Source organism: Macaca nemestrina, chromosome X, assembly GCF_043159975.1.
Source record: "Macaca nemestrina isolate mMacNem1 chromosome X, mMacNem.hap1, whole genome shotgun sequence".
NCBI classification, from domain to species: domain Eukaryota; kingdom Metazoa; phylum Chordata; class Mammalia; order Primates; family Cercopithecidae; genus Macaca; species Macaca nemestrina.
In genome coordinates, this window is record NC_092145.1 from 111,296,496 (window position 1) to 111,324,188 (window position 27,693).

Below are 27,693 nucleotides of genomic sequence, written 5' to 3' on the forward strand. Positions count from 1 at the left end.
GCTGGGCGTGGTGGCGCATGCCTGCAATCCCAGCTACTCCGGAGGCTGAGGCAGGATAACCGTTTGAACCCGGGAGGCGGAGGTTGCAATGAGCCAAGAATGAGTCTGAGTCTGTCTCAGAAAACAAAACTAAACAAAACACAAAAGACAAAACTCGGGACTGGCGGGGGCGGGGGCAGGGGGTGGGGAGAAAGAAAGCGAAATCTGTTCCTTGGCTTCCCGGAGCCAAGGTTTCACCACTTTCGAGGTCTCCAGGTCCGCAGCCGCCTGTAGCCCCCGGCACCGCCCCTTTGGAAGCCTGGGAGGGCTGTGTGTTGCGAACGGGGGCGGATACTCTCCGTCGCCGCGGAGGTCCACATCTTGTTCGCAGGGAAGGTTTACTCCCCCATCGTGGGTGACCGAGGGACTGAGGGCTCGGCCGGTTTCGCTCTGCTGGGGGCAAGGCACGCTCTCTCTCCCCACCCTTCCGGGTTCCCTCAGACAGTCTCGGCCTTGAGGAACACCCTTCGCCTCCGGTCCCGCAGCCGACCTTCCTCCGCTCCCCACGCCCTCCCCGGAGGACCCCGCTGTCACTCGCGATGCTCCGAAGACCCGGGAACTGGGCGAGGAAGGCGGTGGCTGCCTTTTTCCAGCTGGGGTGAGTCATTTCCTGCGACAGGCTCCCTCCCCCGGAAGTAGGGCCCGATGTAAACACCCGAGCCGGGCTCCAAGGCCCGGGAGGTCAGAAAACCGGGCCGCGGGCGGCACCGACAGCTGGGGCCCGGGTCAGGGACACGCGGAGGTCAGGCCGGTGAAGGCGGCAGGAAGCTGGAGCACGATCCCAGGGTTGGTTGGGGTCTGGGGGAGGCTGGGAGTCTTTCGAGTAGGGGTCTAAGGCAGAGGTCTTGAGTGGGTGCTGGCGTTGGAAGGAGCATGCGGCTGGTCTTGGGAGAGGGGCGAGGCATCCCGGACAGAGTTTGGGGTGGTGCGGGCATTTGGAATGGAGGTGCAAAAAAGGGGTCTTGAAAGTTGGAGCTGTCCAGAGAATAACTCTAAGGCAGAGCTGTCCAAAGAAAGAGCATGAGGCATTCCAGTGGAGGGTGTAACTGAAAGAAAGGAAGATTTGGGCTCTTGGAGGATGGGGAGGGAGCGTGTCTGGCCAGAGGTCTTGGGGAGTTGAGGGTTTGAAGGGAAGTTGGGGGCTCTATGGCAGTAATCTTAGTAGGGGACTGTGCAGGCATCTTAGGGGTTGAGGTTCTCCTAGGTAGGAGTTTTGGGTGGTTTGTTTTGGGCAAGCGTCTTAGAGGGTAAGGGTGCCCTGAGGCAGGGTCTTGGATAGGGGTCTAGAAGGGAATCTTAGGAGGATGGGTGGGGTTCCTGGGGTTAGGTCCAGGCCAGGTTATGTTGTAGTCAAGGACAGCAGAACACAAGGAAGGAGATGTCCTGGGGTGGAAAATTTAGAGTGCTAGGGGTAATCCTAGGGTAGAGTCCCCAGGGCATAAGCCAATCTAGGGAAGTGTCTAGGCTGGCCCTGATGGGTAGTTACCAAGGCATGTGAAGGGGTCATCCCAAGGTAGGCATCCTGAAGGGGTTTGGGGAAGCTGGTGAGGGGGAAAGGTGTGAAGAAGACTCTGGGGTGGTCGAATAGGGTTGGGGTAGAGTTAGAAGGGTAGGAGCAGAGGAGTTCCTGGGGATGGCAGACCAAGCATAGCAGTCTCAGGGCCAAGTCAGGGAGGTACAAGTGGATCTCCTAGCCCACTTTTGTCTATTTATTGACAGAGTCTGGTGCTAGGTCAGGTGTGAAGATGAGAAATGGGTTGGGAGTGGTTCCAGGCCATGTCTGGCATTGGGATCAAGATTGGCTGGGGGTGGGGAAGATATCACGGGGGCACCCCCTATCACATTACTTCCTGACAAGTCAGTGAGGGCCAGCATGTAAAAAGGAGGTGTGGGGTCCATGTCAGTGTGGGCCTGGAGCTTGCCAAACCTGAAAGAGGGAGGGTTCCTGGCCATGCTGCTTGGGATCTTGGGAGCTTAGAGCAGAGACCCTGAGACTCTCTCTGTTTTTATCTTTTTTTTTCCCCCCTGAGACGGAGTCTCGCTCTGTCACCCAGGCTGGAATGCAATAACTCGATTTCGGCTCACTGCAACCTCTGCCTCCTGGGTTCAAGTGATTCTCCTGCCTCAGCCTCCTGAGTAGCTGGGATTATAGGTGTGCCCCCACTACACCTGGGTAATTTTTTATTTTTACTAGAGACGGGATTTCACCATGTTGGCCAGGCTGATCTAACTCCTGACCTCAGGTGATCCACCCGCCTCGGCCTCCCAAAGTGCTGGGATTACAGGCATGAGCCACCACACCCAGCCTGTTTTTATCTTTTTTGCAGTCAGTCCAGAGTCAGTAGTTAGCAGAGTGGGAGGAGGAGGAAATCACGTGAGGCAGAACTTGGAGGGGAGACTCCAGGACTCTTCTCATCTTTATCCCATTTGTATCCAGGGGAACAATCCTGGACCATGACTCAACAGCCACTTCGAGGAGTGACCAGCCTGCGTTTCAACCAAGACCAAAGTGAGAGAGGCTTGGGCCTGTACCCTTGTGGGAGGGAGCAAGGGAAAGAGGGGTCAGAAGTGGGCCATGGGCCCCCAGCTTCCTACCTGGGCATTCTTTAAGGCAGTCTGGATTCCTTCCATCCCCCAGGCTGCTTTTGTTGCGCCATGGAGACAGGTGTGCGCATCTACAACGTGGAGCCCTTGATGGAGAAGGGGCATCTGGGTGAGCTGTTGGCAGGGGAGGGGCAATGGGCAGAAGAGCTGGGCTGGGCATTGGTTCCTACCTCCACTGACACCCTGGTCCCTGTCCAGACCACGAGCAAGTGGGCAGCATGGGCTTGGTGGAGATGCTGCACCGCTCCAACCTTCTGGCCTTGGTGGGCGGTGGTAGTAGCCCTAAGTTCTCAGAGATCTCAGGTAAGTGCCCTCATCCTGCCCTTTGGCCCAGATTTCTCGGATTCCTGGCCTCCCACAGGCACCCCAAGGTACTGGCAGATGAAGATGTCAGAGTACTTCAGAGTCACACAGTGAGGAGGCCTACAGCTTGGAAGTCATGGATCTTATAGCTTGAGAAGCTTGGCGCTTTGTTTTCATTTTTAAAATGCTGATTGAGTGCCTCCTGTGTGCCATGCCCTAGAGCACTTACTGTGAGCCTGGTACTGCCCTAAGCACTTTACATATATTAACTCATTTAATCCTCACAGTAACTCTATGGGGTAGGAAGGATCGTTATCCCCATTTTTACCAATGAGGAAACTGAGGCCCAGTGCAGTTAAGTGACTCATCCAAGGTCACACAAGCAATAGGTTTTAAAATCTTGGAGCCGTCTTCCCAATACCCACTTGGCTTGAGCCTCAAGTGCCATCTTGCTTTAAGGATTTTTCTTGCTCATCCCCTCTGGACAGGGCAGGAGTCACCCTAGGTGAGTCACAGAGCCCTAGGATTCCTCACAGAAATCTCCAGGGTGCATGGACTAGGACCCTGGAGGCAGAAATAGTTACCCAGGGGAAGTTACAGGTCTGAGTGTGAGTCTCTGTTTGGTTGCTGATGGGCTTTGAGGTCCTTGGCCAGCACTCAACCACTTTGAACCTCAGTTTCCTCATCTGTAGATGAGTGTAATAGTCTAGAACACTCCTCTCAGGGATCATGTCCACAAGTGCTCGTACTGTGCGAGGATCTCACTGGGTGTTTATTGAAAGGCTAAGTAAGTAGGTTGAGGTCCCTAGGAAGCAGGGGTGGATCCTGTGTCACCAGGGCTGCCCGTTACCCTAAACCTTGGCCCCGACAACCCACCCACCTGCCCAGCAGTGCTGATCTGGGACGATGCCCGGGAGGGCAAGGACTCCAAGGAGAAGCTGGTGCTGGAGTTCACCTTCACCAAGCCAGTGCTTTCTGTGCGCATGCGCCATGACAAGTGAGCCTGAGGAGGACGGGGGTGGGAGGTAGGAAGTCCCCACAGCAAGTGAGAGGGATAGTCCTCCCTGGGCATCCCGCCGCCCCCTCACGGCCATCCTGTGTTGTGTGATACCCACAGGATCGTGATCGTGCTGAAGAACCGCATCTATGTGTACTCCTTCCCTGACAATCCCCGAAAGCTGTTTGAGTTTGATACCCGGGACAACCCCAAGGGTGAGAGGGCTCAGATACACAGGTGTAAGGACATGAAACAGTGGATGGGACAGAGGGGCAGAGATGAGGAAAGAAAGGAAGGGGCACACACACACACAGAAATGGGGAAAGAGGCAGGGAGATGCTCACACTCACAGCCTCTCCATCTTTCCAGCCCTCAGCCAGTTCTCCCCACCTCTGGCCCTGCCCCACCCCTGGGTGCCCCAGTGGCAGAGCAGAAACACCTCATGAGGACATGGGTGGGTGTGTCAGGGATCCCTGAGCCTCCTGGGGCTGTTATAGCAGCTTACTAGATTCCACAGCTGCAGAGCAAGGAATGGAATCTGCCTAGCTGGCAGGGCATGCAGCTGAGGTGAGCCCCCTCAGGGTTCTTTGGGTTAAGCTTATCATGAAGGGTTGAAGTCTGGTCCTCATCCAGCTCTGTCCATTCTGAGATGCTGCCTCCTCTTCAGCCGCCCACCCACCCTCATCTTCACACCCTAGGGCTCTGTGACCTCTGCCCCAGCCTGGAGAAGCAACTGTTAGTGTTCCCGGGACACAAGTGTGGGAGTCTGCAACTTGTGGTGAGCCGTCCAGTGGACAAGGGTGGGAAGGTTGGTGGACTGGCTTTCCTTGTGGACTCTTGGCCCCTTCCCTCCATACCACCTCAACCTCAGACTCCTCCCTCCTACCCCAGGACCTGGCGAGCACAAAGCCTGGCACCTCGTCTGCTCCATTCACCATCAATGCACATCAGAGTGACATAGCCTGTGTGTCTCTAAACCAGCCAGGCACTGTAGTGGCCTCAGCCTCCCAGAAGGGTACCCTTATCCGCCTCTTTGACACACAATCCAAGGAGAAACTGGTGGAGCTGCGCCGAGGCACTGACCCTGCCACTCTCTACTGGTGAGCACAGGGTATGCATGGTGGGCTGGTGACCCCATACCACATGACATGTGGGCATCACTGCTGATCTGTCTTCTAGCATTAACTTCAGTCACGACTCCTCCTTCCTCTGCGCTTCCAGTGATAAGGGCACCGTCCATATCTTTGCTCTCAAGGATACCCGCCTCAACCGCCGCTCCGCGTGAGTACCCCCTCCCCACCCTACCGTGTCCCTCCCTGTCCCCCTGCCCGTTTACCATACCTGGGCTTAGCCAGTGCTGCCTGCAGGCTGGCTCGCGTGGGCAAGGTGGGGCCTATGATTGGGCAGTACGTGGACTCTCAGTGGAGCCTGGCGAGCTTCACTGTGCCTGCTGAGTCAGCTTGCATCTGCGCCTTCGGTCGCAATACTTCCAAGAACGTCAACTCTGTCATTGGTGAGTGGTAACAGCCCCTTGGTTGGGGGTACTGCATGGGGCAGAGGCCTGTAGGTTGGACCTGAAAGAATTTTAGGGCCACGTGAGGCTCAGCTTCATCTTCAGTAAGGGGGACAGCACTGGGCAAAGGCCTGGAGGCAGACCCTAGGTCCTGAGATGCCTGAGAGGATTGGAACCTGTGGCTGTGGCAGCCTCTGACCTTTTACCACTCCCCCTCCCCCAGCCATCTGCGTAGATGGGACCTTCCACAAATATGTCTTCACTCCTGATGGAAACTGCAACAGAGAGGCTTTCGACGTGTACCTTGACATCTGTGATGATGATGACTTTTAAGGACCCTGGGGGCTGTGCTAGGGACCTGCAGTGGCAGACTGCAGAGCTGAGCCTTGGCAGTGGGGCGTGCTTGGAAGCCACCAGCCAGCAAGCATTAATGGGGCCGGTGCCCACTTTCTACTCAGCAGGGCTATGTCTAAATAAAGAGCTCAATTCCCCCCAGCACTTCTTGATGACTGTGTGCCCCAAGGGCTAGGCCAGAGACCCAGGAAGGCAGCGACCCCTTGGGATCCCTAACTTGGAGGAAATTGCCAGGGACCCAGAGGGAGTGCCCTAATCCAACCTGGAGATTTTTTAAAAGCTTCCTAGGAAGAGATGATTTCCGATGTGATGAATACGAATAAAAGGCCCTTAATGGCATTTACGGCTTGACCTCAGGAGCGGGGCATGGAGTTTCCTGGAGAAATGTGACCCTTTTGGACGCTGACAGGAAGGAGGTGGAATCCAACTCGGATCCTTGTGACAGTCCCTCCTTTCTTATCTGTCTGGCTACTTTGTGCTTGAGCCGCTGGCACCGCCCGGAGCAGCCCCTGCGGCGCCCCGCGCGGGGGTGGATAGCAGTTTTAAGGGTTGGGAGCGTCTAGCCCGGCGACCAAGGCTTGATTTCCCGGCAGCCTTTGCTGCTTTTCTGAGCGGCGTATTAGTTGTTTTTCCGGTCACGTGCATCACCGCCCCTGCGCAATCCACCTAGGATGTTAGGAAAATAGCTGCCCAGCCCAGACTCCATTTCCCGGTGTGCCCCGCGGTGGCGAGGGGCGTAACGGTTGTTGTAGTCCGGCCCCCTCCTGGCTGGTCCAGCCACATTAACCGGCAGGATGTCGGAGGTACGGCTGCCACCGCTACGCGCCCTGGACGACTTTGTTCTGGGGTCGGCGCGTCTGGCGGCTCCGGATCCATGCGACCCGCAGCGATGGTGCCACCGCGTCATCAACAACCTCCTCTACTACCAAACCAACTACCTTCTCTGCTTCGGCATCGGCCTCGCTCTTGCCGGGTGAGGGAGGGAGGAGCCGGTTGGCCGGGGACGTCTGCAGAGCGTGGGGGGGTAGACCCACAGGTCTTTGAGGACCAGGACAGGGAACCTGAGTGGGGATGCAAGGCCGGGAAGGGCGAAGTCAGTAGAGATGGACGGCCTGAGGGGCTTGGAAGGGAGACCTTGAAGGAGGTGGAGCCTGGTTATAAGGAGGGCCTCAGGGAGATGGAGCCTGGCTGATGAGGAGGGCCTGCGGGGGATGGGGGTCTAGAGGGAAGATCTGGGGAAGATGGAGACAAGTGTGGGACGGAAGGGGAAAGTGGGCTGGAAGGTGAACCGGAAAAAAAGGAGGGCCCGAAAGGGGGACGTGAGAGTACTTGAGGGATGTGGTGGGGGGGTAATGTGAATGATGGGGCCAGATTGAGGCCGACCCTGGAGTACTTAGGGCAGAGACCGGGAAATAGACGGTAAAGTTGGAGGGTTTGGAAGATGTATTTATTGGGGATCCGGTCTTGGAGGGGAGCCTGACTATGACTGGAAGGCGCCAGGGGCAGGTACCTGTTGGGGAACTTGGGCCCGGGAGGACGATCCATGGTTGGAAAGCGTGAGACCAGAGAGGGATGGAGAATCTGGAGGAGGGACTTGAGCAGTGCTAGAAGTTCAGAGTGGGGCTGACAACCTAGAAGAGGTTCTAGCAATGATGGAGGGAGGAATCTATAGGGAAATGGGAGCCTGGAGGGGGCATTGGGAGGGGAGGAAGCCTGGAGGGGGCTCCTATAAGGACCCTAGGCTTGGGGAGAGGGTAATGTGTGGAGACAGGCCTGGAAGAGGGATTTGCAGGGGCTGGGGTTAAAGAGGGAGCTTGCGGGCAGGCTGATGAGGGGCCCTGTGTGGGTAGAGTCGGAAGGAAAGTCCAGAGAAGTGTTGGGAGCCCGGGGGTGTGGGGAGTCTTCTCTAGCTGGATGGGAGGGCCTGAAGTGGGGACTTGAGGAAGACAGGACAGTGGAATTGACAGGGAAGAAAGGAGGGGTCTACGGGGGTGAGTCGGGAGCCCTGGCAGATAGGCCTGCTGGAGACAGGGCTGGTGGGAGGATGTGCCGAGCGGGAGTGTCCGGAGACGGGATACCCTGGCTCTTGGGGCCCAGGGTGGGTGGTGGTCCCGGAGGCCGTCTCTCCGCCCGGCCGGCTAGCTTAGTTCCCTTGTACCCGCAGGTACGTGCGTCCGCTGCACACGCTTCTGAGCGCGCTGGTAGTGGCGGTGGCCCTCGGCATGCTGGTGTGGGCAGCTGAGACCCGCGCAGCTGTGCGCCGCTGCCGCCGCAGCCACCCTGCTGCCTGCCTGGCCGCAGTGCTTGCCGTCGGCCTCCTGGTTCTCTGGGTCGTGGGCGGCGCTTGCACCTTCCTGCTCAGCATCGCCGGGCCGGTGCTTCGTGAGTCTCCACTACCCCGAGATAGCCAGGAAAGCGGCCAGAACATGCTTAAGGCACCAGGCCAGCCCTGCCCCGGTCCCCGGGTTGAGAGGGGGCTGGGAAACCCGAGGGCCTGACCACGCCCCCGCTAAAAGCGCCTTCCCGGACTTCGTTCCCCCTTCTGGGAACACCCCTTTTATTATCGCCTTTCCCATCTCACTCCTGGTGTTAAGTGCCTTCCACTGGCCACGTCCCCGTTACCGGGCGCCTTCCCTGGCCGTGCCCACGTTGCCAAGCCAATTACTCGGCCACGCTTTCAGTATCTGAGGCGTCCTGGCCGCTCACCACTCGATTGGCCTGCCTGTGCGCCAATTCCCTTCGGTGGGCCCCGGTTGGGTGCAGGCTGAGGTCTCTTCCACTGACCACCCCTCTCGGTGCCGCCCACAGTGATCCTGGTGCACGCCTCGTTGCGCCTGCGCAACCTTAAGAACAAGATTGAGAACAAGATCGAGAGCATTGGTCTCAAGCGGACGCCAATGGGCCTGCTACTAGAGGCGCTGGGACAAGAGCAAGAGGCTGGATCCTAGGCCCCTAGGATCTGTACTCAGGACCTGGAGAATACCACCCCACCCCCAGCCCATAATTGGGACCCAGAGCCCTTTCCCAGCACTTAAAACAGGAGCCTAGAGCCCCCTGCCCAAACAAAACAGGACATCTATGACCACCCTACCCCCACGCCAGCCCCAAACTAAGATATCCCTCACACCCAGCCCCCATAACCTAGGGACAAGAGTCTTCCCCAGCCCTGAACCTAGAACCAAGAGCCACCTACATCCAGCCCCAACACTGGGGCTTCAGGCCACAGCATCCATGGCCAATTTCAAATTGTGAACCCAGAGACACTCCCATCCACCCTTCTCCATGCTCAGCCCCAAACTGGGGCCTGAGGCAAAGCACTCTCAAATCTTGAATCCTGGACCAAAGCTTTTCCAGACCCTACCCTACCTTCCAACCCAGGTCAAGACATTGCCAAATCTTGAACTCAAAACCCAAGTGTTCCATGCCCCTGTGTGGATGGAGTTGGGTATCCTGACTGTTGGACCCCTGGTCCCAGGTGATCCCGACCCTCACCAGTCCCACTTGCCTCCCTCCAGCTCTGCTTAGGGATTTTGCCCCTCACCCCAATGTTCCACATCATTGACGACCAAGGGGTGAGGTGGGGACAGGCCTCAGCAGGGAATGGGGCATATATGTTAGTGTTGCTGCAACAATAAAGCCTGTTGCATCTCTCACGCCAATTTGAGCCTCCTGGGTAAAGTTCTTATACATTTCAAAGGACAGAAGTGGCCTTCTACTTTTCAATTCTGCTAGACTTTTCCTGAATATGCAGGCTGAAGAGGTGATCTCTGAGGCCCTTCCTTGAAACTTACCTCTGGATCAGCATTAAAGCACAGGGAAGGACAGGTGTGGTGGCTCATGCCTGTAATTCCTACACTTTGGGAGGCTGAGACTAGAGGATCACTTGAGGCTAGGAGTTTGAGACCAGCCTGGGCAATATAGCAAGACTGACTCTCTACAAAAAAATTAAAATTTAGCTGGGCATGGTGGTGTGCTTTTGTAGTCCCAGCTACTTGGGAGGCTGTGGCAGGAGGATGGCTGGAGCCTAAGAGGTAGAGGCTGCAGTGAGCTGATTGTGCCACTGCACTCCAACCTGGGCAACAGTGAGAACCTGTCTCAAAAAGCTGGGCATGGTAGCACTTTGGGAGGCTGAGGCAGGAAGACTGCTCAAGCCGAGGAGTCCCAGACTAACCTGGGCAACATAATGAGACCCCATCGCTACAATTTTTTTTTTTTTTTTTTTTTTTTGAGACCGAGTCTTGCTCTGTCACCCTGGTTGGAGTGCAGTGGCGTGATCTCGGCTCACTGCAATCTCTGCCTCCTGGCTTCAAGTGATTCTCCTGCCTCAACCTCCCGAGTAGCTGGGATTATGGGCATGTGCCACCACGCCCAGCTAATTTTTTGTATTTTTAGTAGAGACGAGGTTTCACTGTGTTAGCCAGGATGATGTCAATCTCCTGACCTCGTGATCTGCCCACCTTGGCCTCCCAAAGTGCTAGGATTACAGGCGTGAGCCACCGCGCCCAGCCTACTTTTTTTTTTTAATTAGTGGGTATGGTGTGGTACACAACTGTAGTTTCAGCTATTCAGGCAGCTGAGGTGGGAAGATTGAGTCCGGGAGGTCAAGGCTGCAGTGAGCCGTTATTGCGCCACTACATTTCAGCCTGGGCAACACAGTGAGACATTGTCTCAAAAAAAAAAAAAAATTAAAAACAATGCATAGGGAGGTTAAGGACAGAGTCTTTGTTATCATCATTTATATTACCAAGAGTTATTGTTTGAGGTTGGCTAGAAATCTGAGTGCAGACAGGCAAAGAAGTTGCCCCACATCACAAAGCAAGTAAAGTCAAAACAGATGACACTATCACAGGCTATTCCCAAGGTATGTTTTTTTCCTGTAAAAATATATTATCTGGTCTTGACTAGAGGTGTGGGCCCTCAAGGTGAGGCAGATAGAGCAGCAGCAACACATGGGTTCAGTTTACACATTTATTATACAAATCCCCTTCCAGTGTGGATAATGTCTTGGGCCCAGATCCACTGGTATAAAAAGAAAAGTTTAACACCAGGAAAAGGGGGTAGGGGAACCCCCAGCTCTGAAAGTCACAGACAGGTATCATAGAAAACACAATTTGTGTGGGTTTGCTTAAAAAGTGGTGGATGGGGGCTGGGTGCAGTGGTTCACGGCTGTAATCCCAGTGCTTTGGGAGGCCAAGGTGGGCAGATCATGAGGTCAAGAGTTCAAGACCAACCTGGCCAATATGGTGAAACTTTGTCTCTACTAAGAATACAAAAATTAGCTGGGTGTGGTGGCGTGTGCCTGTAATCCCAGCTACTCAGGAGGATGAGGCAGGAGAACCCAGGAGGCGGAGGTTGCAGCGAGCTGAGATTGTGCCACTGCACTCCAGCCTGGCGACAGAGCAAGACTCCGTCTCGAGGAAAAGAAAAAAAAAGGGGGGGGGTGGATGGAAGGAAAGCCAAGGAAGGTGTGAGTGGTGAGCGGCCCGTGGCCCGCAGCCTGTAGCCAGACCTCACCTGAGGATTTTACTGGCATCTACCGGTGCCAGGTCTGGTAGATGCCAGGTTCAACCCCCATAGGATCCCAGGACACGGCACACCTGATGGCTCTGCCCTTTGCCCCTCCTGTGGGGCCTCCTGACTGGGGGTGGTCAGGGCAGAGGCCATGGGCACAGACGGGGTTGGACTCCTTCAGGCATCCCACCCAGACTGCAGTCCTTCCAAGCGTGGGCAGAGAGCCCAATGCCCCAACAACTGCCCTGGCGATGCATGGCAGGGATTTCTGTTCACACCGGAGTCTCCTGGCTGCCCTAAATGGCCCTGAGACCCGATATGGTCCATTTTATAGAGGGGGTTACTGAATGGAACCCGGTTGGGCATGGGAACAGGAATGAACCCAACCAGATGAGATCAAGTTTCCCTTTTATAAAACGTCTAGTGTTGGAGGAAGACAGTGAATACCTAAGTCACAACTGTAAACATAAATGGATGAAGGGGCTTGGGGTCCCCATGACATTATCCTCTCTCTTTTAAGCTGGCTGAGGGCCCCCAGTCCCCAGCACAGTGTGAGAGAAGCAGCAGGGTGTCAGACACCTTCCTGGGCCTACGGGGAGCCAGGGGCCTTGGAAGATTAGGTTGGCGCACTGCACTCAGGACAGAGCAACCACACCCCAGGGCCCAGCGAGGTCAGCTATGTGCTCCCCAGATTGGAATCGTGCCCAAGCCAACAAGGGACATATCAGAAGGGGTCAGACCAGTGTCCCCGGGGTCTGGGTGTCAGAACTGGAGGACTGCTCCCCCTCTAGCGTCAGGTCACTTAAACGAGCGCTCAGCTCCGGGGGATACAGGAAGTCCGCGTAGTATCTTTAGAAGGGGTAGCAGGAATCCGGAGGACAGGGCGGGGAAGACAAGAAGAGGAAAAGACAGACAAGACACATAAAAAGAAAGGAAAAGAGGCTCGTTAAAGAGGTGGAGGCAGGCACAGGACAGCACTTTCAGGCTCCAGGGCATGGAGAAACAAGGAAGAAAACGGCAAGGGGCATGAGATGTCCCTTCCTCCCAGCACCCTGGCTTCAAGGCTCATCTTCAGCCTATAACTTGATAAAGAATTGCTGCTACCAGTGCCCAAGATCCCCTCCACCAGGACCCCATGGACTAATGCAGGTCATGTGCAGTAGTGACCCTGTGCCATCACGGCAGCTAGTTTCCTTATGGTCCAATGCATTAGCTATCATGACTAGCCACTCCCTGGCCTGGATATCTTCGCCATCTGCCTTAAGAGACCCCTACCCATCAGTAAAAGCACCCCCCATACCTGCCAGAGACAGGGGGCGCCGTGAAACTCCTCGAGTGTGGGAGTGGCGCTTGGCTGGGGGCCCCGTACAGCGCCTGGCCCACCTCATAGCAGCGGGCATGGAGGAAGGGTGGGTGTGGCGGGCCCACGGAAGGGAGCACAGGCCGGCGCTGGGGCCCCGCGGCCAGTCCCGAGTTCCGGATGTACCAGTCCCGCAGCCCCTCCAGAGCCAGGTTCTTGTGGCCACTTCGTTCACCAGCCGAGGGGATACGGGTGGGTGGGGGCATCCACAGCAGAGGGTTTGGATGCACCTCAGGACCCTCGGCAACCTCTGGGGGCAGGCCACAGGGCTTGGTGCGGGTGGCACGGGTGTGGGGGTCCTTGGTGCGGAGGAGGGGGCTGTTGCTGTCAGCTGCATACACAGGTGGTGGGCCGGGGAGCATGGTGAGGAGCCCATCCCGGCGGGAGAGGGGTCCTGGGACCTCAGCGGCAGGCAGCAGCTCCCCCCAGCCTACTCCACCACCACTGCGGGGCAGACCCCGGTCCAAGGAATAGTCCAAGAGGAAGTCCCCACACACAGGTGGGAGCCGGGGGGCACCTCGGGAGGCAGGGGCAGCTGAGCTAGGCCGGGCGGCCCGGGGAGGGTCTGGGGGGCCTGCTGTGCGGGAGGAGAAGGCAGAGGTTGGTTGGGGGCGCTCATACAGCACCTCACTGCTCTTGCAGACTGGGGGGCCAGAGGCAGAGGGAGCCAGAGGGGTGGGCGGGGAGCCAGCTCCCCCACCAGCAGCCCGGTCCACCAGCAGGGCCTCAGAGCTGTTGCTGCGGCGGGTGCGAGCTACGAAGAGGGAGGCGCGATCGGAGGCAGGGTCCGCCCGGGGGAAGCCCATCTGGGAGTCCTGGCTGCCGGACCACTGACGAGAATGAAGGCCTTCAGGTCTGAGGTGAGAGGCGAGGGTCATGGGAATAGGGTCAGAAAAATCAGGCAGAAGGCGTGCAGTGCCCTCCCTACCCCACCCCTTTCTGAGCCTTCACTTTCACATCTCCAAATGGGCCCAGGGTTGGAAGCTGTGTGTATAAAGGTGGCAGGTAGTGACATGTAAAGGGCGGCTGAGGTTCTGTCCTAGGCTAGGGGGTCGGGGGTAGAAATGCGTGGGGGAGGCCTGGCACTGTTAGCTCCAAGAGAGGTGTAAATCTGTGTAGGGACTCAGAGGAAAGGCTAGCAGAGTAGGTGCCGGGCAGGGGGCTCTTCCTAATCCAGCTGACCCCTCCCCATGCTAAGGCCCTTCTCACGGCTCCCACGGCCTCCAGGATTGAGTCCTAGGCCTTAGGGCCCACACGTAAAACCCTGCCTGAATTCTCTATCCAACCATATGTATGAACCACCCAAAGCTACCATCCCAACAGCCACCATTCACAGAATGCAAGCCGGGGACTTGGTTTTGTTCAGAGCCTGGGGAAAGTAGGCACTCTGTTTAAGAAGCAGAAGCAGAAGAGGACAATGGTTAAAAGCATGGACTCTAGAGTAAAACTTGCCTGGGCTCAAACTCCAGGACTTCAGTTTACTAACAAGTTACTTAACCTTTCTGTGCCTCATTTGCCTCATCTATAAAATGGGAATAACAATAGCACCCACCTCACAGGGATCTCATTATGATTGAATGAGTTGGTGCCACTAATTCCTAGCAGGTGGCAGGCACTCAGTATATGTTAACCAGAACTTATTATGTCCATGTTTTTCAAAGGCAGATACTATCATCTCCATTTCACAAATGAGGAGACTGATTCAGAAAAGGAGAATGGCTTGTCCAAAATGCACAGAAAAGCCCATACTCAAAACTTTGATGCTTCTGCCCCAAATCTCTACCCCATTATCCACCGAGATGCCTGCTCACTTTTAACTCCCAGCCTCCCATGTCCCACATCTTTTGTTTTTTTGTTTTGAGACGGAGTTTTGCTCTTGTCGCCCAGGCTGGAGTGCAATGGCACAATCTTGATCTCAGCTCACTGCAACCTCTGCCTCCCAGGTTCAAGCGATTCTCCTGCCTCAGCCTCCCAAGTAGCTGAGATTACAGGTATGCCCCACCATACCCAGCTAATTTTTGTATTTTTAGTAGAGATGGGGTTTCACCATGTTGGTCAGGCTGGTCTTGAACCCCTGACCTCAAGTAACCCGCCCACCTCGGCCTCCCAAAGTGCTGGGATTACAAGCATGAGCCACCGCGCCCAGCGATCCCACCCCTTTTGATAATGCCGTCCTCAAGCTTCCAGTGAGAACTAATGGTTCCCTCCCCTCTGATCCTCCAGGCCACCCTCAGATTCCCCTTACTTGCAGAGCTGGGGGCCAGCGCCCCGGGTGAGGACTGGGGTGGCAGGCACACTTCGCCCCTCAAAACTGGAGGCACTCCTGGGCAGCGAGCGTGTGGGGCTAGACAGTGACAGGCAGGCCTAGGTTAGAGACTGTACCCACCAGCAGACCCTCTGCCAGCCCAGGCTTACTATCCCATTCCCAGCTCCTGCGGAGGGGAGGAGGGGCTCATTCTCACCTGGTGGGGCTGGCCACAGAGTTCCGTCGGCTCTTCAGATCCCCGTAAAGATCTGATGGGGGTGGTTTCCATGGGGTTCGCCGCTCAGGGCTCCCCCCGGATACTGCCCGCAGCTGGTCCCAAGCCTTGGGTGGTGAGGGGCGCTCGGCCAGAGAGAAACAGCCATGGGGCTCCTCTGAGTGGAAGAGAGCAAGTGGGATAGAATTCAATGAGGGGGGCCCAGAGGGGGCAGGACAGGCTCGTGGGCAAGGCCATGGGGAGGGGCAAAGTGCTGGGACAGGTTAAGCAGACTGAGGAGGAGCTAAGGCTGACGAGTAGGTTCTGGGGCTGTGGGGCTGGGGGTTGGGGTGGGGTGAGGCTAAGAAGATGGGGGACCTACAGGAAGATGGAGCATGGCTAAGGAGAAGCTGAAGCAGCACAGGAGGGGCTGGGCATCAAAGGATGGGCTGATCATGCAGGATGTGGTCGGATGAATAAAGGGGATGGGCTGAGGGGACATAGGAGTCGGGGGCAGGTTTGGGGGACAGGAGTCCTCACCGTTGTCATGGCTGGCCCCAGACTCTGAGAGGGAGCTGCTCTCTGAGTGCAGAACTACGTCCTCTATAGGTGAGAGGGGGAGAAGTGGGCCTCTCACTCCCAGGCCTGGGTCCCGCCCCCTTACACCACTGGGTGGGCACCTCTACTTGGGCCACCTTCTGGCCAGTTTCCGCCTCATCCTGTTCCCTTCCCAAGAATCTGCTTTTACCAGACCCCAAGACCACCCCAGCTGGGTTCCTGACTGTCCCGGCAGATATTCATCAGTCTCCCACAGTTTGTCCTTTCTGGTAAGCCAGTTTGTCACAACTCTTCTCACGGGTTGGGCCACTTGAGTTGTGCCTACCTCCCGGTTTTCACTGGCCACTCAGCCATCCCAGCCCTACCACGTTCATTTGCCAGTGTCCACTCTCCCACCCTCACCAGGGGATGCTCACCTTGGCTGAGCTGAGTGAGGCGCATGCCCAGGCAGACTCCCTGGGCGGTGATCACTGACCCTGTGGACAGTGGCAGTGGCTGGGGCAGCGGGAGCACTGGGAGGCCAAGGCGGGCCCGGACATCCCCGAGCTGCTCCTCTAGCTCGTGCAGCCTCCTCAGTGCGTCTGCCTGGACCTGGCGACGGCGCCGGCGCTGCTCGGTGCTCAGATCAGGGGCCAGGGCCAGGCGACGGGCAGCTGCCGCGATCTGCTGCTGCACTGACACCTCACGCTCCAGGGCCTCAAGAGCCAGCTCCTGTCAGGCCCACCCAAATGTTGGAAATGGCCAGGAACAGGGACCTGGCGGGGCCAAACCCACTAGAGGCTGGCCTGTACTTCCTGCAGCCTATTCAGGCCTATTCACCTACAGGTGGAGCTTATTCACCTGGGGGAGGGGGCGGGTCAGGGCCTCTCGGTGAAGGGCTGGGTCGATTCATCTTCCTGAGGGTGGGAGGCCTGTCCTGACAGTTAGGGACCAGCATCCTCCCTCATTGCAGGAACCTACCTCCAGAAGCCCTTTTCCTTCTCAGCTTAGCCTTTCCCTCACCTGGCCACAAGCTCCCTCACCTGGCCACAAGCCCCCTCCCCACACCTTCCTCCTGGCTACTCCTCTGTACCTGTCCCCTCTCCCCACCCTCTTGCTCTCCACACCCATCTGCTCACCTCAGCAGGGCACAAGGAGTGGTGTGCTTGGTTGGGGTGTGGTGGAGGGTAGGCACGGGCTGTGGGGGGCCGCCGGCGGACCAACTGGGGCCGTTCACCAGGCTCTAGTGGGCACTCAGGGGGCAGCTGGCCAGTCAGCTCCTGGTGGGAGGCAGGGGTCAGAGACTACCAAGGGTTAGTTGGAAGGATGGGGTGAAGCATTAATGATCCCAGAAGCCACAGAAGTCCTACCAGGAGCCTGGCCCGGCTCAGCACCCACGCATGATACTCCCCTCCCAGTATTTCCACCAGGCAGGTGTGCCCAAACTTCAGTGGCCCAAACCCCTGGGGTGGTGGGCATGGGAGGCAGGGAAACCTGCTTTGGAATCCAGAATTGTTTCGTTTTTATAAAGGGGACACTATTGAGATCCTAAGTATTACATAACTCCCTTCAGGGGCTGTGGCTGCATGGTCTGAGCTATAGTATTATTTCTGGCACACTGTGGGCATTCACAGTAAGAGGGGTAAACTGAAACTACAGATCACCCTGTGCCAGTTCAGGTCAGACTGTGCTGCCAAATTTTGGACAGAACCTGTTTTCTGAAGTTTGTTGGATTTGAAATAGTCAACAGTGGGCCTGTATTACCATATTTCTTTTTTCTTTTTTTTTTCTTTTTTTTTTTTTGAGGTGGAGTTTCACTCTTGTTGCCCAGGCTGGCTGGAGTGCAATGGTGCAATCTCGGCTCATCACAACCTCCACCTCCCGGGTTTAAGCAATTCTCCTGCCTCAGTGCCTCCCAAGTAGCTGGGATCACAGGCGTGAGCCACTACGCCCAGCTAATTTTGCTTTTTTTTTTTGAGACAGTCTTGCTCTGTCGCCCAGGCTGGAGTGCAGTGGCGTGATCTCAGCTCACCGCAAGCTCCACCTCCCAGGTTCAAGCCATTCTCCTGCCTCAGCCCCCCAAGTAGCTGGGACTACAGGTGCCCACTACCACACCCAGCTAATTTTTTGTATTTTTAGTAGAGACGGGGCTTCACCGTGTTAGCCAAGATGGTCTCAATCTCCTGACTTCGTGATCTGCCCGCCTTGGCCTCCCAAAGTGCTGGGATTACAGGCGTGAGCCACTGTGCCCAGACTAATTTTGCATTTTTAGTAGAGACAGGGTTTCTCCATATTGGTCAGGCTGGTCTCGAACTCCTGACCTGAGGTGATCCACCTGCCTCAGCCTCCCAAAGTGCTGGGATTACAGGTGTGAGCCACAGCACCCAGCCTCATATTTCATTCATTCTAACATATCTAAGCTGAGCTTTGAGAAGAAAGTGGGTGACAGGGAATCTACAGCCAAGACAAGTGATTGAGGAATTGCCACCCAAGTCTGTCTACCTAGGGCCCCCAGCTTCTCACCTCCTCCCAACCTCCCTGCCTGATAACCCTAGGGCCAGGCCCTCACCGCCTCCTGGAGACACACTTTGCGGAGCTCCTGAAGTTTCAGGTTCAGGGCCTCCTGCAGGGTCCGCTGCCGGTCAAGCAGCCCCCGCAGACGCTCTGACTTCACCTGGGGGGCAGCCTCTCCGAATAGGGCAGCTGGACACAGAGGGAGCAAAGATCAGTGGGACAGCCAGGGCATTCTGGAGCAGCTGTGGAGCAAGGGACTGACTCTTCCCGAGCAAGCAGGTGGTGATTCAGAGCAGGGGAGAGGGCAGCAGGAGGGGAAGGAGCCACCGACCTGGGGCATTGAAGGTAGGAGAGCTGATCAGCTGACCTTTGACTTCCATCTTGGTGCTGTAGAGAGGCCGTGGCTGACAGCTGGACAAAGTCTGGCAGTGACACACAGGAGCCATTAAGGAAGCACGTCCCATGATACCCCAACCCCCAGCCCTTCCCAGCTTCCCATGCCGCAGCGGGGAATAAGGGGTAACCTGGGCCCCACGTGCCTGCTTGACCTGCCCTTTCAGAATCCGTGTGGATGTCTGGACCCACTTGGCCCTGGTACCTTGGCCCTGGTTCCCTTCGCATTGAGTGGGAGCACAGCAAGTGGGGAGCTGGGCGGACTTACAATGCCTCCTCAGAGGCCCATGGGTCACAGCCACGAGTCTTGCCTGGGGAAGGAGAATTAATGGGACAGATTCAACCAACTATAACAACAATGGACATGCAGTCAACACCTGGGTGCCTGCAACAGTTACCTATGATGCCACACTAAATCTTCAGAGCCACCCGGAAAGATTCGTATTCCCATTTTAGAGATGAGGATAGGCAGGCACAGAGGTGAAATAACTGGCCCACAGCCTCAGACATAACCCAGGCCCACCCCTCTGGTCCTACACTCTCACTCATGAGAACCGCTCTAACTCCACCAACTTCCTCATAAGCTCCCTGGTCCCTCAGGCCTCAGGGTCTTTGCCCAGGCTGTGGCTGCTGCCTGAAGTGCTTTCTTCAACCTCTCACCACCCCAGCCCCTGCATCACACTTATCATTCTAGAGCTTAAATATCACTTCCACAGTTATATCCTCTCATAAACGGTTGTCCAACAAGAGATTGTGCCTCCTGGAACATCGACGAGGACAGGAAACATTATCTGTCCCATTTTCATCAGCATCACCAGCACCCTGAACACGGCTGTACACAGAAGTGCTCAATGAATGGGTGCCAGCTGAATGAGTAACAGACGGAGTAAACGAATGAGGAGGCAGTGGAGCCAGGGTTCAAGCGCAGATCTGTGGGTCTGTGCTTGTCCCAACTCCATTCTTTAGCTCTAGTGCAGCAAGGAGAATGTTCACTTGACCCAGAGTCCCTCCAACTCCTCTCCCCATGACAGCCTGTCCTGAGCCTAGCGTAGGGAAGTCCTCCTGCTGGGATTTGTGAGAAGCAAAGTCCACAGCTGCAAATAACGAACCACCTGCCTCCTGCCTCCTTCTCTGCCCGATGGCTCAGCTGACCACGGAGCCTGCCTTGGCTGGCCACCCCTCCTCTGGAGTTTGCTCCCTCCCTTCCACATCATGCTCAGTCCCCAGCAGGGCAGCCGAGTCTTATCACCTCCCACCACCTGGCCTAACCTAGGTGGCAGGTGACTGAGAGGGCTTTATGGGGCCACAGAGTTCCCATTATCACCTACCTTGAAGTCGGTAGCTTGTCATGACATGTTAGCCAAGTCATGTGTGAGGAAGACCCAGCCAACCAAGGAGGCATGGGTTCAAGCCCCTTCCCCATCTGTATATTGTGGGGTGAGGTCAAGCTGCTTATAAAGTGTCATGTTTCTCTGCAGTCCTCCTACCTGCCTCATAGGGCATGTACCCCTCTCTTGAGGCAGTGGTGCCCTGCCTTCAACAGCAGGGGTGGGGATCAGTCCCTAAAGCCTTTTGACAAACCCAGGCCCCGGCAGAGGCATTCACATCCCCACTCATCATTTCCCAGCATGGCAGGGGTTCCTCGACATCCCAGCTCACTGGGGCTCCAACTTTCCCAGCCCCCATTTAGGCCCAAGGAACTCTCACAGGGTTCTCTGGAATCTTCCTCCACCCCCACAGGAACCCAACTCTGTCCATGGTTCCCCTTGCCAGCATTGGTCCCAATCCCATGCTGGGCTGCTTCAATTCTCTCTTTTTTTTTTTTTTTTTTTTTTTTTTGGAGACGGGTTCTGGCTCTGTTGCTTAGGCTGGAGTGCAGTGGCAAGATCTTGGCTCACTGCAGCCTCCACTTCCCAGGTTCAAGCAATTCTCCCACTTCAGCCTCCAGAGTAGCTGGGATTACAGGTGTACGCCACCATGCCTGGCTAATTTTGTATTTTTAGTAGAAACGGGGTTTTACCATGTTGGCCAGGCTGGTCTCAAACTCCTGACCTCAGGTGATCCACCCACCTCAGCCTCCCAAAGTGCTGGGATTACAGGCGTGAGGCACTGCACCCAGCCAATCCTTTCTTCTCTAGTTTCTCAGAGCGTCCTAGAAGTCCAGACAGGGTCCATACAGGAACCCCAACTCCTCCCTGTCAGCCCGACCTTGGGGGACATAGTTAGAGCATGAGTCATGGGGTCACTGGGCAGGCTAGACACAGTCAACGCCCCACACCCCCACACCCAGTTCCTAAGCCTCTGCCTCCGCTCACCTGCCCTCTGCATACTTGCCTTGGGGCCTCGTCCCCACCTAGATGGTGAGAAAGGGATCCCAGCAAACCCCTCCCCAGCACACCCCCACACCAACCCCAGGTCTCCCCGCACCAGTGACCCCATGGCCCCCATCCTATCCCAGGGATGAGCTGCATCAGGAGAGCAGCAGAAGGCACCCCCCACACCCAGAGGCGGGCCCGGCAGGTTTTTCAGGTCTGCCATTCTGACACCACAGCTGAGAAAGAAATTCCTGGCTGTAATGACTGTTTACAACCAAGATACCTCACCTGGGTGGCACCCCAACACTTGGGGGGGCATTTCCACATCCTGCCACTATTAGAGCAAATACAAACTCTCAATGTCTGGGCCATTCCCCTCCCCAGAGCCCCCGCTTCCTCCACTGTAGTGAACAAATCAGGCGTAGGCAGGCAGGTGCCCGAGTAATGGTTTCTTAGTAGCCCAGGCTGGTCTTTCTTGGGGAGCTGGGCCCTGGGTTGGGGGAGGACAGAGGCTACTCCTGGGGGAGGAAAGGAAGCAGGGATAGGGTGGAGAAGGGGGGACTCATACTTCTCTTTTCCCCGATTCCTCCTCATCCATTTCCGGCCAGGAATCAGCTCGGTGCCAGGAAAGGAAATTGGTGTTTTGGGCTTTGCCCCTGTCCTCAGGCCCTCCATTCTCACTGCCCCCACACACCGCCCCCCCGCCCCCCGCCACCGTGCCCTGCATTGTTGGTGTGCCTCTTCCACAGACCTGGCTCTCTACCGAAGGGAACTTCAGTACACACTGCCCCAGCTCCCCAATGCCCTCATCCCCCTCGAACCCTGGGCCCACTGCTCCCAGGTGCTCACCAATGCCAGAGAGTGCTGTGGGGTAGCCTCAGATACCTCAAAAATAGTTGTCTCGACCAGGCCCTGGCTCCGGCTGGTAGTGGCAGTGAGCAGCAGTGGCAGATGCCTTGGCCACCTCCCACTAGGTAATGGCCCAGCCTACCTGGCCAGGAACTAGGCCGGCCCACACCTTTTAACCCTTGCCTGTCTGCCACCAGGACTAGGGTCACCCCTGGGGGCAGTTTCAGGGCCAGGTCCACTCAGGGTGCCCAGCATGTCTAAGACAGCCTGGGCCAGGCAGGGTAGCTGGTGCCTGTAATCTCAGCACTTTGGGAGGATCGCTTGAAGCCAAGAGTTCAAGGCCAGACTATGCAACATGGTGAGACCCCCCCATCTCTACAAAAAAATTTTAAAAAACTGGCCAGGCATGGAGGCATGTGCCTCCTCACCCCGTACACTTAGCAGAAAACTGGGAAGAAGGGCTGAGAGTGGTGGGAGTAGCAGCTGCCTCTCCTACTGCCCAAATTCCCAGAGGATTAGACGCTGCCCACCCAAGGGACACCTTGGATCTGGGCCATAGAGGTGTAAAGTACATGGGAGGCTTCGGGTGTAAACTGGGTTTTTGTCTCTTGGCAATAAGCATCACATTCTGAGGCCCCTACCCTTTCCTCCCAGGGCAAGGCAGTGGTAGAAGGCCTTGGGGCAATTCCCACCCTCACTGGGGAATAGTTTCCCAAGTTGGGAACAGAGGAAGTCAACCTTTCTAAGGAGAGGCCAGGTCTCAAGATCCTTCTGTGGCTCCAGAAGAAATAATCTCAATAAATCAAGTACAACTTACGCCCTACAAAACACTTATGGGTTTTGACCCTTCTTGGTTCCTACAAATGTAGGAGGATGGCACAGACCCAGCCTCCTCACAGCCATTGTATAGATGCAGAAGCTGAGGCTTGGAAAGGTGAAGAGGCCCAATTCAGATCACAGTGGCAGAAGAGCAGGTGAAATCAGAATTTTCAGGGACTGGGTCCTGGCTGGGAGGCAGACAGAGGCTACTCCTGCTAGTGGGGAAGAGAAGTAGGGAAGGGGGCTCATGCTTCTTCACATCCATGCTGGGTCTCTCTTCTTCGGAGAGTTAGGCTTCATGCCAGAGAAGGAAATGAGAGCTTTGAGTCCCTACGATGTACTGTTCCCCGCCCACCACCACCACCACCACCACCACCACCACCACCACCACCACCTGGGCTCTGGGCCAGTCTCGGCACACAGCACACATCCTTTGCTCCCTTCAGGACCATCTGCTCTGTGACCTCAGGGCCCAAGCCCCACCCAGCCCCCTGCAGCAGCCCACACCATGACCTGAAGTGAGGAAAGCTGCAGATGGGCCAAGCCTAGAGAGGAGCTCACTCTGAATCAGCAATGCCCCAGACTCACACTATTAAGGCCTCCCGCTATCCCTGCCCACCTTTCTTCCTGGGTGTGAGATTTTCAGCATGGAACACAAAGGCCCCTTTCATGGCCCTCCCCCCTTCACTGCCTGGGGCTGGTGGAGGCGGGCAGTGGTAAGGTGGGCATTGAGTGTCTGTGGGGAATGTCCTCTCGGCCACAGCCTCTCCCACCTCTTGTGGGCCACCAAGGATGTTGGGAAGCGGGACAATAATAAAATCAGAGCCAAGAGGGATGAGAATCTGGCTGGCAATGTAGATTGTGTCTTAAAGCTTAGGTCTTCTCATCTGTAAAATGGGTAAAAGGTGGTTACAGAGACAATGGAGGCCAAGTAACTTTGAAAGGCATTTCAAAGTGCAAGGAAACACACCATGTCATTAACGACTGTTACTAACAACAATTAATACACTCACACAGAGGTGGGCTGTTGTGGGGGTAACTGGGGGAGAGCAGGTAACCGGACCTCCTGGGCCAGGCAGACAAATGGGGCAGAGTCACTAGCACACATCATTGCCCTGGTCCATGACTTTTAACAGCCTCGAAGACGACCCAACCTCTAAGCCCCATCCCAGCTGGGTCCTGGGCCTCACGTGACCCTGGTATCACTAGTAAATGGTGAGTCTGGGATTCTACCCAGTTCTGCCACTTACTGGCTGTGTGACTGCTTGAACAAGTCACTTAACCTCTCTGTGCCTCTCTGTCAATTGGGAATGATGATAACAGTATGTACCTCACGAGGGTATTGTGAGCATTAAATCAGTTAATACATTTAAAGCTTCTGCAGAACAGTGCCTGGGAAGAGCTCAGTTTATGTTGGCTGTCACACTTACAAGTATTCTTCCCCACAGGAAGTCAGGAATCAAGTAGATACATTCAGATACATTTTTTCCAGACAGAGCTAGTGTCCTTCAGTCTCACTTGATACATTTGAAACAGTTGTTTTTCCTCAGATAACTTGTCTGAACTCTTGCTATCCAAAATCAGAGACTAAATGTATTCAAACGCAATTTTTTTTTTTTTTTTGAGACGGAGTCTCGCCCTGTCAGGCTGGAGTGTAATGGCATGATCTCGGCTCACTGCAACCTCCATCTCCCGGGTTCAAGCAGTTCCCTGCTTTAGCCTCGCGTGTAGCTGGGATTACAGGAGCCTGCCACCACACCCGGCTAATTTTTGTATTTTTAGTAGAGGTGGGGTTTCACCATCTTGGCCAGGCTAGGCTCGAACTCCTGACCTTGTGATCCACCAGCCTCAGCCTCCCAAAGTACTGGGATTACAGGCGTGAGCCACTGCCCCCAGCCTCAGATCCATTTTTGAGACAGAACTAGTATCCCTCAGCTTCCAAATCCTACTTGCTAACTAGACACGGTACCCTTCCTGCTCACCAAATGAGACATATTTGAAACAGAGCTGTTTTCCCTCATGATTCAACCTGTCCTTTCTCAACATAAAAAATGCAGGAACCAAATACATTCAGAGAAACTGTCTGAACTCTCACCATACAAATGCAAGAACTGAATGGATTTAGAAACATTTTTGAGATACGACTGGTATCCCTCATTCTTGAACTTTCATTACTCTCCAGGCAAAATGCAGGAACCTTTACATAACAGGGTACCCTCACTATCCCAACTCTTGTCCCTGGAGCTCAGGAAAGTTCATAGATTTGGATATATTTTTGAGTTAAAGTCATTATTCTTCATTATCTCAATTTTCCCCACTCACTATGTAAGATGTGAAAACAAAATACCTTCAGATAACTTGGTAGGTTTCACTGTCTGAACTTCGGGCGCTCTCCCTCTCAGAATTCAGGTACCAAATAGATTGGGACAGTGAGGAATGCTTGTGTTGTTATCAATAGGTTTGGATAGATATTCAGGATAAATAAGATAGGTCTGGCATCTTGTTATTCAAACTCACTAGTCTCTGTGAGAAATGCAGGAACGAAACCTAATTGAGTAACACATTACCCTCTAGCCATCCAAGTTCTCCCCATCATCCTCAGAATCAAGGAGATTCGGACAATGAGGGGAACCCTGCATTATTGTTGTTACTGTTACTACTGGACAGGCCTGATTCTTACATCCAGTGACTGCCTGGCCTTCTCTCCCACAGACAAGCCCCACAGAGGTGGGGTGGACTTAGCACCAAGATTTTTATTGCTTACTGCTGAGAGGAGGAGGATGAATCCTTGACCCCATCCCTCCTCTATACCAAGTCCTGAAGCCTTGGCCTAGAATAGACTTCTTCTCTTTCAGGCCAGGAAAACAGGGATCATGCACCCAGAATCAAGACCAGGGAATAGGGGTAACATGGCCTAGAAGATTCATACATACCCCAGCATCCCCCATCTCTTCATATTTTCTCAACTCTTCCCCACAACGTGAGGCAGTCCCCAACACAGCAAGGCTGGAAACATGACCCAGACCTCTCAGACTCCCAGAGAGTCACTGAATAATTTAGGGTATTCTTTCACACTTGCAGAGGGCAGCAGCGTAGAACAGTTGCATGCCCTCCTGGGGCAGGAAGAGAAATGTAAGCTCTATGTGAGATCACTAGGGTGGGGGTAGGGGAGATCACACACAAAAACCCCCATCAGCCACGCAGGGTGCATAGGGCTGCTTGCTCTTGCTAAGAGAAGCATTTGGGACGTACTTCAGAGGTCCTGGTAACAGCAGAATCTTCAAGTTCCGGGCACAGTATAATGGGACCCCTGTCCTGGGCTCAGAAGGGATGGCAAGTGGATATTAGGAAAGAAGAAGATCTGAACAGGGTGGAGGGGCATGGTAAGGGGGAGAACAGCCTGGGGCTGGGATGGGAAGGGACAGAACAAGAAGGAGCGTAGGGGACAAGATAGAACCAGAGTTATTGCAGGATGGAGGTCAAGAGGCAGGATGGGGAATGAGCCAGGACACTGGCCAGGGGATGGGATAAGGTAGGGTTCAGGACAAGGGTCAGAGAAAAAGTACATGAAAGAGACAAAACAGCAGGGCAGACATGACTAGGAAAGGCTAAGCCAGTGGTCAAATGAGGGGACAGGGAAAAGGGCAGGTTCAGGATGGAGGTCAGGAACAGGAAAAGACCAGGACACAATGAGGATAGGAATGAGTATGGTGATAGAAAAGAGGGAAAAACACGACAGAGTCAGGGGCAGGGACAAGGCAGGAGACGGGGGTATTTAAAGGTGGTGAGCCAGGATGCAGATCACGAATATATAGGAGAGGATATCATATAGGGTGCAGAGAAAGGACAGAAGTTAGAGGGCAGGAATCAGGACAGAACTAGATCAGATTGGGGTTAGGGGGACAGGACATGACTGGTAGAGGTTCAGAGACTGGATAAGAGTTTAGGGAACAGACAAGTCAAGGGTCAGGACAGAAACCGGGGTCAGTGTTGGGCATTAGGATAGGGCAAGATGTTTCAGAGATGAGACGGGGTCGGGCAAAGATCAGGGTCAGGTCAAAGATCCCCAGGACAGAACTGAATGGGGTCTAGGGTCAGGACTGGATTTAGGGGGAACAAAACAGGGGTTGAGGATCATACCAGGCCAGAATATGGTTAGGTCAGGGCTCTGACGTAAGGTACTGAGGCCAAGGCCAACAGGGGTTGAGGTTTAAAAAAGATGTAGTCAGGTCGAAAGGGGTCAGGGCTGAGGCCACGGGGTCAGAGGTCGCGGGTGCGCGCGCAGGTACGCCCCGTCGGCGTTTCCAGGCCTTCACCCCACCCTGTCCCCTCCCTTCCTCCGCAGGCGGGGCTGGTTACTCACCAAGGGTCCCAGCGCAGCGGTAGGCGGGGTCGGTGTCGGCCGGCCAGGGTAGTGGGCGCGCCCCTCCCTCACTGCGCCCTGCTCGTCCCCGGGCGCGCGCCTGCTCCCCTTCCGCGCCCTGCCCGTGGGCCGTGTTTGGCTGCGCGACCGTTAGCCGTGGGGACCAAACGGGGGTCGCGGGGAGGGTGGGAGGGGAGTGCCGGCCCGGCCGCGGGCGACGGACCCCCGCCCCCACCTCTAACTCGGGTCTGTCGGCTTCCAGCGGCACGGCCACCTCCGCCGCTCAGCCGAGCCTAGGGGGTGGGGGGACCAGGGGGCGGGGCGCGAGACCACAGCAGCGGCGGAGACGAAGTGCGCAGGCGCCGGCTCGGGTCTTGGATTTTTCTTGCTCCGGGAGCGCCAGGAGCGAACAAGCTGGGAGCGCGTGCGCACACTCTTTCTCGAGGGCGGTGGAACCCTCCCTCGCCGAGGCCACGCCCCCTCAGGGAGCCTACTGGCGCCCCTCACCCCAAGTCGTCCCCTAGGGACCCGCAAGCAGTACTCCAAGCTGCTCTCTGTAAGTTATCCCCACACCTCTAAACCCCAGCTACCCTCCCTATTGTCCCTCAAATGCACTCCAAACCAACCTCCATTATCCTCCAAATTATATCCCCAAACTACTGTCTGTTGATTCCAAGCGGTACCTCCAGTCCACCCTCTATGGACACCCAAGCTGTAGCAGTAAACTACCTTACACTACCCCCAGTTTGCTCCACCAAACCAT

General features: G+C 55.6%; 3 protein-coding genes across 14 annotated transcripts; 2 read left to right on the plus strand and 1 right to left on the minus strand.

Annotated features, from left to right (window-relative positions):
- The first annotated feature begins 331 nt into the window (after nucleotides 1-331).
- LOC105493923 (WD repeat domain 45) lies at nucleotides 332-5,954 on the plus strand. Of its 5 annotated transcripts, none has more exons than XM_011761925.3 (11): nucleotides 332-637; nucleotides 2,477-2,548; nucleotides 2,678-2,752; nucleotides 2,842-2,946; nucleotides 3,835-3,943; nucleotides 4,064-4,158; nucleotides 4,642-4,721; nucleotides 4,835-5,043; nucleotides 5,123-5,224; nucleotides 5,311-5,456; nucleotides 5,680-5,954. In XM_011761925.3, exons 2-11 carry the CDS (start codon nucleotides 2,494-2,496, stop codon nucleotides 5,787-5,789), a joined length of 1,086 nt encoding a protein of 361 aa, XP_011760227.1. In that variant the 5' UTR covers nucleotides 332-637; nucleotides 2,477-2,493; the 3' UTR covers nucleotides 5,790-5,954. The 5 variants fall into 5 exon arrangements, with proteins under 5 accessions (XP_011760227.1, XP_011760231.1, XP_070945161.1 ...); XM_011761929.2 differs by lacking the exon at nucleotides 332-637 and adding an exon at nucleotides 667-825 and having other exon boundaries at nucleotides 4,925-5,043; XM_011761924.2 differs by lacking the exon at nucleotides 332-637 and adding an exon at nucleotides 668-825.
- Nucleotides 5,955-6,095: 141 nt separating this feature from the next.
- Nucleotides 6,096-9,469, plus strand: LOC105493922 (PRA1 domain family member 2). The gene is made up of 3 exons (XM_011761923.2): nucleotides 6,096-6,783; nucleotides 7,975-8,192; nucleotides 8,619-9,469. The coding sequence occupies exons 1-3, from the start codon at nucleotides 6,605-6,607 to the stop codon at nucleotides 8,756-8,758; spliced, it is 537 nt and encodes a 178-aa protein (XP_011760225.1). The 5' UTR covers nucleotides 6,096-6,604; the 3' UTR covers nucleotides 8,759-9,469.
- A 1,295-nt stretch (nucleotides 9,470-10,764) lies between these two features.
- LOC105493920 (coiled-coil domain containing 120) lies at nucleotides 10,765-27,231 on the minus strand. Of its 8 annotated transcripts, none has more exons than XM_011761917.3 (11): nucleotides 26,931-27,231; nucleotides 18,853-18,895; nucleotides 18,523-18,613; nucleotides 18,247-18,380; nucleotides 16,817-16,957; nucleotides 16,115-16,409; nucleotides 15,681-15,743; nucleotides 15,144-15,318; nucleotides 14,927-15,025; nucleotides 12,622-13,536; nucleotides 10,765-12,170 (listed from the first exon to the last, which is right to left on the minus strand). In XM_011761917.3, the coding sequence occupies exons 3-11, from the start codon at nucleotides 18,569-18,571 to the stop codon at nucleotides 12,056-12,058; spliced, it is 1,986 nt and encodes a 661-aa protein (XP_011760219.1). In that variant the 5' UTR covers nucleotides 18,572-18,613; nucleotides 18,853-18,895; nucleotides 26,931-27,231; the 3' UTR covers nucleotides 10,765-12,055. The 8 variants fall into 8 exon arrangements, with proteins under 8 accessions (XP_011760219.1, XP_011760218.1, XP_011760220.1 ...); XM_011761916.3 differs by having other exon boundaries at nucleotides 18,731-18,895; nucleotides 26,931-27,069; XM_011761918.3 differs by lacking the exon at nucleotides 26,931-27,231 and adding an exon at nucleotides 21,749-22,907.
- Nucleotides 27,232-27,693: the final 462 nt, after the last annotated feature.

What these genes read in the sequence shown, in the direction of transcription:
- LOC105493923 (XM_011761925.3), top strand. Translation starts at nt 2,494, where the DNA reads ATGACTCAACAGCCACTTCGAGGAGTGACCAGCCTGCGTTTCAACCAA. An exon ending in GCGTTTCAACCAAGACCAAA is followed by an intron (nt 2,549 to 2,677) that starts GTGAGAGAGGCT and finishes TCCATCCCCCAG; the next exon opens with GCTGCTTTTGTTGCGCCATG. An exon ending in GTGGGAGTCTGCAACTTGTG is followed by an intron (nt 4,722 to 4,834) that starts GTGAGCCGTCCA and finishes CTCCTACCCCAG; the next exon opens with GACCTGGCGAGCACAAAGCC.
- LOC105493922 (XM_011761923.2), top strand. Translation starts at nt 6,605, where the DNA reads ATGTCGGAGGTACGGCTGCCACCGCTACGCGCCCTGGACGACTTTGTT. An exon ending in ATCGGCCTCGCTCTTGCCGG is followed by an intron (nt 6,784 to 7,974) that starts GTGAGGGAGGGA and finishes TTGTACCCGCAG; the next exon opens with GTACGTGCGTCCGCTGCACA. An exon ending in CATCGCCGGGCCGGTGCTTC is followed by an intron (nt 8,193 to 8,618) that starts GTGAGTCTCCAC and finishes TGCCGCCCACAG; the next exon opens with TGATCCTGGTGCACGCCTCG.
- LOC105493920 (XM_071089059.1), bottom strand. Translation starts at nt 18,812, where the DNA reads ATGCGAAGGGAACCAGGGCCAAGGTACCAGGGCCAAGTGGGTCCAGAC. An exon ending in AAGTGTGTCTCCAGGAGGCG is followed by an intron (nt 16,958 to 18,246) that starts GTGAGGGCCTGG and finishes GCCTCCCACCAG; the next exon opens with GAGCTGACTGGCCAGCTGCC. An exon ending in TCTGTGGCCAGCCCCACCAG is followed by an intron (nt 15,026 to 15,143) that starts GTGAGAATGAGC and finishes GTCACTGTCTAG; the next exon opens with CCCCACACGCTCGCTGCCCA.